The 9,190-nt window shown below is 32.4% G+C and overlaps 2 protein-coding genes and 2 non-coding genes across 4 annotated transcripts; 2 read left to right on the forward strand and 2 right to left on the reverse strand.

Annotated features, from left to right (window-relative positions):
* The first annotated feature begins 1,857 nt into the window (after window positions 1–1,857).
* On the forward strand, window positions 1,858–1,929 carry TRNAE-UUC (transfer RNA glutamic acid (anticodon UUC)). The gene has a single exon. It is a non-coding gene; the product is annotated as a tRNA-Glu (tRNA).
* A 1,184-nt stretch (window positions 1,930–3,113) lies between these two features.
* Window positions 3,114–3,785, reverse strand: LOC139847590 (photosystem I reaction center subunit V, chloroplastic-like). Its single transcript, XM_071837289.1, has one exon. It carries the CDS (start codon window positions 3,705–3,707, stop codon window positions 3,264–3,266), a length of 444 nt encoding a protein of 147 aa, XP_071693390.1. The 5' UTR covers window positions 3,708–3,785; the 3' UTR covers window positions 3,114–3,263.
* A 193-nt stretch (window positions 3,786–3,978) lies between these two features.
* Window positions 3,979–4,050, forward strand: TRNAW-CCA (transfer RNA tryptophan (anticodon CCA)). Its single transcript has one exon. It is a non-coding gene; the product is annotated as a tRNA-Trp (tRNA).
* A 355-nt stretch (window positions 4,051–4,405) lies between these two features.
* On the reverse strand, window positions 4,406–8,253 carry LOC139847158 (uncharacterized WD repeat-containing protein C2A9.03-like). The gene is made up of 10 exons (XM_071836777.1): window positions 8,149–8,253; window positions 7,451–7,590; window positions 7,159–7,326; window positions 6,937–7,023; window positions 6,338–6,472; window positions 6,138–6,248; window positions 5,888–5,979; window positions 5,690–5,795; window positions 5,489–5,575; window positions 4,406–4,998 (listed from the first exon to the last, which is right to left on the reverse strand). The coding sequence occupies exons 2-10, from the start codon at window positions 7,583–7,585 to the stop codon at window positions 4,585–4,587; spliced, it is 1,335 nt and encodes a 444-aa protein (XP_071692878.1). The 5' UTR covers window positions 7,586–7,590; window positions 8,149–8,253; the 3' UTR covers window positions 4,406–4,584.
* Window positions 8,254–9,190: the final 937 nt, after the last annotated feature.

Here is a 9,190-nt window from a genome sequence, read left to right on the forward strand (position 1 = left end):
TTGCAACTAAAAGCTTTACATATTGGGATGATATTGCGCCTAAATATATGTTCATTTGGAGCACTATCAACTACTGTAATCACAAAATTGATAAACCAAATAAATCCTAACTACATCACCTTCACCTTCTTCAAGTGAGACCATGCTAAACAATATGCTTCCTAAAAATATTGGCATATTTATTTGGAGAGCTCTCAAGAACAAGATTCCGGTCCGAATTGAATTAGACAAAAGAGGCATTGATTCTTTAAGGTGTCTCGTATTTGACGATGACATTGAATCCGTGAACATATTTTATTGAAATGCTTATTTGCAAAAGACCTATGACAAAGAGTTTTTAGAAGGTGAAACTCATCTAATCAAGCTTACTCAAGCCTAGATGATATGTTCAAAGGTAAAATTGATCTCAACACATCAAGTTCAACATTAAGAGTATGGCAAGCTATAGAATGAATTTGTGGTTACACTATTTGGCAAAATCTTAATCAAGTGATCTTCCAAAAGAAAAAAGGCAATGGTCTAATAACACTTAGTGAAATTCAATTGAAATCTTTTAAATGGTTATCAAAACGTTGGAAGAAACTCAAGCTAGATTGGTTCCAATAACTTTTAAACCCAAGTCGTTTTGATGATCATGGTTAATTCTCCATATAGTTTTGTTTGTTCAATGGCTTCTGTTTATTGTATTCGATGTAAGAGTATGCCTTTCGCATTGTATCACTCTTTTATGAAATGAAAATCCTATTTGTTTTTTTTTTTTTTAAGTAAAAAGTATACGGAGTATTAAATTATTATATTATAAATTAAATTAAATTGTAACATATTTCTAATTTAATAAATATTCCAATATGAGTAAGAAAATAGTGTCTGACATCAAATATGTATGAAGTTAGCATCCACATGGCGCTTCCGTTCCTCTCCACGTTTCAAATATAATCACGACTAATTATTCATGTACACGTGCGTTCTTTTGAGGATCTCGATCACACTTCCCTTAATCTCATCAATTTATCATCTTCAAAAAGTTGAAAGACATTAAGCTGTTGATTTATTTTCACACACTATCTCTTCAAAAAATACAATTCACTCAGTTTCAGAAAGTATTGTTAATTATTAATATATTAATTAATCTAATTTCAACTAAACGAACTCTTTAAAATAAAAGTATGGACATCAGTTTCAAATAGTGGTCGGGAGAGTGGCATGAATAAGGCAAATTCTGAAATGAAATATCAGTTAGGGGAAAATGAGGCAGATACTGTAGAAGTTTTACAAGATTTAGCAGATGCTGTGACACACTTATGGGATGTTAGAGATGAGAAACATGTTGTTGATGATGATATTCTAGAAGCTTCTATGTTGAAACTCTGTTTTGCTCAGGATGCACTTGAGACAGGTAGGCATATCTTCTAAAGTTTTGGTCATTTTACACGTGCATGTCGTAGTTCTTACTTCTTAGGTGGGTTTGTTATTTTAGCATTGTCGGTCATTACTGTTTCCATGCTTAGATAAAATTTTATGTTCTTGTGAAAGACAAACATTTGATTGTCGGTTCGATTTTAGCTTTTTACTTTAATGAATTCCGTTAACCGAAAACCGAGTTCAACCTGATTTCAAATCAAAACCCCAATTCATAAACGATTTTTTACGATTATTTTGATTGAATTATGATTTTCTGATTTTTCTGTTTAAAAAAAAAATTCAAGTTCAGTTTTCGGTTTAGTTTCTATATTTAAAATCCGGTTTTTAGTTAGGTTTACAAATCTGACATATTCATTGTTAGTTCGATTTTAGCTTTTTACTTTTATGAATTTGATTATGTAAAAATCTACTTCAAAATAGACTATTAACAACAATTCCGATGTCGTCCAGCGGTTAGGATATCTGGCTTTCACCCAGGCGACCCGGGTTCGATTCCCGGCATCGGAATATATTTTTTAGTATAATCCTTTCAAATCAAAAGTTGAATTCATAAACGATTAAGGAGTATTTTAATTGAAATGATTTTTAATTTAAAAAAATTCAAATTTAGTATTCCGTTTAGTTTCCAGATTTGAATCTCGTTTTCGGTATTGCTCCAAAAGTTTGAAAATTGTACCGAATAAACCTAGCAAATAGAAAACTGAACCGATAAATAGCATTAACTCCATATTTTTATTTTTTCAGAGGTGCAACAATTAAAGGATGTTGGGAAACATGATCCTTTTGAAGAGATGGAAACAACGGAAACATCCAACCTTGTACAACAAAATATACTACACACAAACTTGAAAACCGAGGTGCAATCACTATCGAAAGCGATCCAACTAGATCAAGTTGAAATAATGGAACAACAAAAGAAACTAGCATCAGAACAAATGGAAGTAATGAACAGACTTGAAGCTGCAGAAAGCAAAACAACAGAACTAAAGAAGCAATCTGAAAAACTAAAGGCGACAAGCGAAGAGATTTCAAGTAAGGAAGAAGTATGGTTAGTGCGGAATAGCGTAGGCAAGTTAACTTCGCTTTTTGGAATTCAGTTAATTCTATTTGGTTTAGTTGTGTATCTCTTTTTGTTGCAGCTTTCTTACCATGAAAAGGAAGCTGCAGTTGCTTGTACTTAGTTTAAGACAACTTTTTCTAAGGTTGATTACTAGGTTTGTTGTAATATGTGATGGTTAATGTAGAAGGTTTTGCAAGCTTAGTCGGATTTTTACTCAAATGTAGGCGGTCAGGGTAACCTTGAAAATAATATCGAACCTTTTCTAGCCATCATTAGATGATCTGCTGCTAAATTCACCAACAGGGTTTTTACCCCTGATCGTTTTTTACTCTTTTTTCCTAGGTAGTTAAAGATGTCTTAGTACTGCTGGTAAGATTCGGATATGTAATCTGTTATGAAAATATCAAAACGTCAACTAGTATAATCTTATATTTGCGTTTTGCGCAGTCTTTTTACATTGATTTTGTTAACAAGTGTCAAAATAAGTACATCATAGAAATACAAAATCCACACTCAGTTTGTTAATTAGCAGTTAACCAAATACTAATTGTCACTACAAGATAACCCTGCAATATATTACCTAATCATAAATTACCAAAAAAAAAAAAAAAAAAAAATTATATTACAGTACTTAACACAAATAACACAAGATTAAAAAGGCAGAAACATAAGTTTTTCAATAGGGGAACAATATACAATAATCCATGTTACATTCATTAATCATAAAGTAGCCAGAGTAATTAATCTTACATAGCTTGATACATAATAGTAATAGTAAGATTTAAAAAAAGTTGGGATCATAACCATTGCTAGAAGTGGCCAAAATATAATAAGCCACAATATGTCCAATAGAACCCCATGCAAGAACATCAACAATATTAAACCCAACTGGATCATTAGACTTCAAAAGACTAACATACTCTTTAGCCCTTTTATCTCCTGCTTCAAAATGTGTCACACCATTTTGTTCTGGTAAACCTTGTTTTGCTACATTTTCTCTTTGAAAGCTAAAGAACACAAACCGGCCCAAAAAGAGAGAGAGCCCGGTGCTTAGACTGATCACTAGAGACGGGTTAAGCTCGGCTTTGATACCAAGGTTTTGTTTCTTCTTTGGGGTGATGGTTAGGCTCTGTTTGGTTGAAAAGATCATGGTGGGTGTGTCAGTTGGTTTGTTGAGTGGTCTGAGACCTTGAAAAGTTGGTGCAGATAAGAAGGTTGCAGCCATTTTTTGTGAATAATACAGTAATGGTTTGAAGTGTATGAACTGGATGAATGTAAATGAGCTGAGATGAAGAAAGAAAGATATAAGATATGATATTATTTGTGAGAAATGTTATTGTGAGGATGGAAATGGTGGAAGAAAGATTTTGAGGTGATTATGTGTCCTTGTGGTATTGGTTTATTTTGGATGAGAGATCATCATTTTCGGATGATGTATTATTTAAAATCATTTCAATTTAAAATATATAATTTAAAATAGCACACATGACATATAAGGATCCTTGGCGCAATGGTAGCGCGTCTGACTCCAGATCAGAAGGTTGCGTGTTCGATTCACGTAGGGTTCAATTCCCTTATATTTTTATTGACAGACTAGATTTTTTTTATTGTTTTTAACTCTAATAAATTTTTACCAAATGGCCTTTCATTTTATAAAAAAGAACCTTTATAGCATAGAAAGGATTGTGACAAAATAAGTTTAAAAACCAATCATCTATTTAACAGTCCTTTTTGTGCATTTCTATAAAAACTATATAAAGGTCATCATGTATATATAAACACTTCAGACACAATATCCATGTACAACTGAATGTTCATGTATCATCACAAAAGCAAGTTCTAATTGAAAGAAAAAACACCAACTCTATGTATCTTCAATTCAACACAATAAACTACTAAATAATAGTTGATTAAGATACCAAGTTCTTGTAACATATATATAACTAAACTTACCACCAAGAAATGGTAAATTTTCTACCCTAAATTCAGTTCAATGGCCATTGGCCAGATTTTTTTCTAGCTACTGTACAGCTTCTCAGTTCAACAATATATTCACACACACAAAAAAAAAAAAAAAAAAAAAAAAATAGATTTACATCACTTTAAATTAGACAATCCAAGTAAGAGTAGTTATGTTTGCGGCCGAACTCCAACAAACTGCCATACGTTCGATCCCAAACGCCGATGAAAAGCGACTCAGTATCCGGACTAAAAGATGATCCTGATATCTCACCAAAGAAATCAATTTCCTGTTCCTTTTCGTACCCACATTTAACATCAAACACATGAACAAAGTCAGCAGGTTCAGCCGTCGACATAAACTGTCCGTCAGATGAGTAACGAATCGATCTAATTGCTCCTAAGTTGCCTTTTAGAACTGTTACTGATTCTGACATGTTTCTTACATCCCAAACTCTGCAGGTTTTGTCTTGATTCCCTGTAGCAAACGTTTGGCCATCGGGATGCCATTCTGATGCAAACGAGTAATCCAAGTGCCCCTTTAATGTTGCAACCGTCTGCACACATTCCATAAATTTCACAACTTGTATATAAATAAAAAAGGCGCGAATCAAATATAAAGTAACCAATCTTAATCCCTTATAAAAATGGGGGCAAAGTTGTTAAGTCTTTTATGCAATTAACCCTTAGAAAAATTACCATATTCAGTTTCGCGTTTTAGTTTCAGTTTTCATTTTCGCGTTTCAGGTTCGGTTTTCAGTTTCACGTTCTAGTTTTAGTGTCGCGTTGCGCGTTTCAGTTTTCGGTTTCACATTAGTTTCAGTTTCAGTTTTGCATTTCAGTTTTCAGTTATGCTCATTGTAAGATTTTCATCACATTTTAAAAAATTTAGGGGAAAAATTGAGTCTCGACCCATCAAACCCGACCTGTTTGGGTCCGTTAAATCAATCTGACCTATTTGGGTTCGACTCGGTTTGGACACAATCCGTTTGGGTTCGACCAAACCCGACCCTGGTATAATATTACTATGCAAATCATAAAATTTACCTTTCCAGATGCAGAGTCAACCAACAAGCCTATTGGGTCATCTCCCACGACTATAAGTAGCTTGCCATGGGGGCTAATGGACGTATGCTGCATACGCAAATAATAGAATAAATAAACTAAGTCATAATAAGAAACATATATCGATAGTTCTTATTGAATTTGCTAGTGTGTGAACATGATAGAGAGAGAGAGTGAAAGTACATTCACTGGCCAAGGATACCGAAAGTGTTTAGTCATCCGAAAATTTTCCATATCGAATTCTCTGACCCCACAATCATTATTTGAAGCATTAAAATGCACTGCACCACTGCATAATAAAAAAAAGAAATAAAAAAAAGAAAAGAAAAATAAATTTAAGTCATAAACTTGTTTTCACCACATGTAAACTGAACTACAAACCTTGGAGTAGTAAAAATGTCAAGAGCATTAGTAATAGCATTCTCATCATATGTTGTCCTAGTGCAGAACGAAACTCCAGGTCTATCTAAATACTGCACTTGGTAACAAAAATATATCATATTAAAAATTCCTCTTATAAACTGGTAAACGGGTAAGATTTTTCATTATTCATGCATTATTTACTCAGATGTACGCAGTCTAACTGGGTTATCTTAAAAACTTGTATAAACATGACTAATTATATTAATACCTTGCAAATCAATTCACCCTGAAATCCACCAGCAACTAAAAGATTATCTTTAACTGCCATTGTGCTAACTTGGGTTTGAGTGAATCCTTCTAGTAAACTTCCTGGGTGCTTCTGTACACCACAAAGTTGCAAAATACAATCGATTAAACTTCGAATGACAGACAAAAAATGAAAACCTGAAAATGAACAAAAGTACTCACCTCACATGGTGCCACGTGCCCTGATAGGTTAAGAATGTCTTTCTTGTTACAAGTTAAAGAAGACCAGTGGTTGATACAGAAATGTGACATAAAGTACACATTATGATTTGATGTAGCCCATACTAAGTTTCTTAACTACATCAACCAACCAAATATACATCATTCAGTAACAAATGTTTAAACCAAAGGGCTAATAGCACAAAAAAATTAAAAAGCAACTGACTTTGGTTTGACTTTCTATTTCGGGTAGCCAAATTATTATAAAACAGAACAAAGCATCAACGTCCAGAACAGAAAAAAAACCTTATCCGTTCATCCGTAGAAAAAAGCATCAAACTTTTGTAATATTCGATTCAGGGTCATTACCTAAGATTAACTCGTTCATCAGGAACAAAAGTCCACATCATCAATTTGACTAGTTGGCCGATCAGATTATCTTAATTCGAAATTCTTGAAAAAATTGGCTAACTCAAATCTTAGATCATTGAGAGTTCGTTCTGGCTTATCAAAAATGGTTACACGAAACAGATACGAAACCAAAAGTTGTTGCTTTTCTATTTCATTTACCCTCAAAACAAAAGAGACGACCACAAACATACCTGAAAATGCAGAATGGTCGATTTTACAGATCTTGAGTTCCTTCGAAAGTCATAATATAAGCCTGTTTTGTTAGTAACTTTGCAGTCCTGTTCACCACAAGGTAAGCAAATATAAGAACATAACAACCAAATCCCATTTATCATCTTCATCTATCTTTATAATAACGATCATACATAACATGTGCAAGTACATAATTATATAACAGATTACAAAAAACAGACCTTTTCTGAATTCGCCCCAGACTGAGGGATATTTTCGTAATTCTTGTACTGTTCTAATCTCGTTTGCCTATATTTCTCTCTAGTAATACTCAACCGGTCCCACGGTATACCTTGAATATCTTTGCCTCTTCTCGCTTGAGCGGCAGAAGTATCTTGCAGCTTATTATTCTACATTAAACTTATCAGTATTAATATTTAATATTAATACGTATTTAATATATTGTATCATAACAATAACATAATAACAATATTTTGAGTAATAAATAGAATATTTAACAATAACCAAACAAACCATGTAATCGTATTCATCTACATCAGAGTCTGACCCAATATCTCTACCATGATACTCATCATCCATATTATCATCTACATCTTCCATTTCGTATTCATCCGCCACAAATTCATCGTCTTCATGATGACGCGACATAATATCTAGACAGCAATTAAATCCAACAAAAATTCAGCAAATAATACAAAAAGTATACTTATTGATATAATATTTCACCAATTTAGATCATGCATTCCTTCACTGAATAGAATAATTATATTATTATACTATTATTGATATTAAGTTGTGAGTAAGAGTCAGACAGGCCAGCAGTTAATAGAATAACATTATATTATATATATATATTTTTATATATAAATGAATATATATTTTTTTTAATAGCCTCAAGTCTCAACAACCTTGGAACAACAAAAAAATGAACAATGACACCTGCAACTCAAATTTATGGATGATTCTCTGCCTAAAAAATCAATAATAAACATATAACAGGGTGGGTGGGTGACCAAAACAAAACTAAGAATTAAGATATTATATACTTAAGATAATAATAATAATTACATATTAGTACATATTACATATATAAGAACAACGTGCATGTGAAAACAAGATAAAGTGCAACAAATTCATACCATATGAATGATAATGATGATGATCAAGAAATTATAACAGAAAATGCAGAAAAAAAAGGAAAATTAACAAACCTTGGTTAAACTGAAAGGGATTAAAACGTTGATTAAATTCTAATTAAGGGGAAATTGAGTATCTATTCTGTGTATGAAACATAGATTCAAAAAAAAAAAAAAAATGGAATTGTAGGGAGGATTTCAACATCAAAAATAATGAGGAAGAAAAAGGTAACGATCAAATGTATGTTTGTATTAAGTGGTTGGGCAAAGCGACATTTAATCTACATAAAAAATTGGAAATGGGCATTGGGGAAAGGGGGAAAAGGACGTGTTTATAACTTTATGATTTTTACGGTGTATTTAATTTTATTTTTTTTAATCATTGTGTGTAGTGTATATATTTAAATAAATTGAAATTTATATAAACTTTGTATAAAACGTCATATCCCATTAATTAATTTACTTGCTCACCAACCCCTCAATGTAACCTTACCAACTACCGTTATCTCATTGTCTAACGGGCAATCATTTCAATATTAGGGATTATTACTGTGAGTTTTCGGAACATAAGCACAAAAATTATAATTTTAAATTTGACTTTTTTGCAACGTTATTCCCTTCATTATACACCAAATAGTGAACATCGTCCCTTTTTTTTTTCCTGCTTACAGCATCCCTCCATTATCCCATTTAAACATACATAGTCCCTCCGTCAATTTTCCGTTAAAAAATCCCGTTAACCCTTGTCATGTGACTTGTATGTGAGGGTAAATTCGTCATTTTACTTTTTTTCTTAAAATAAAAAATATTAAACTTCATCAAACAATATTAAACTTCATTAAACTTCAGCTCCAACCTCCATCGTCCTAATTTCCTTCATCTTCATTGTCAACAAGATAAACAACAAATTTTCCAAAATCAAAAACTAAGCCTAAAAAATTATTGTAAACATGTCCTAATCCAGCGACTAAGATGAGTTGTAGAGAAATCAACATCATAACAACCAGCAACCGTTGTAAAATCACGATGAACAGTAGCAGAAGCACACTTGAACTTAAACTTTGAGTTTTTGATTAAGTTGCTTTCAAACAACGATTTCTTCATGAATGTTGCTCGA

This window comes from Rutidosis leptorrhynchoides, chromosome 5 (genome assembly GCF_046630445.1).
Source record: "Rutidosis leptorrhynchoides isolate AG116_Rl617_1_P2 chromosome 5, CSIRO_AGI_Rlap_v1, whole genome shotgun sequence".
Taxonomy (NCBI): Eukaryota; Viridiplantae; Streptophyta; class Magnoliopsida; order Asterales; family Asteraceae; genus Rutidosis; species Rutidosis leptorrhynchoides.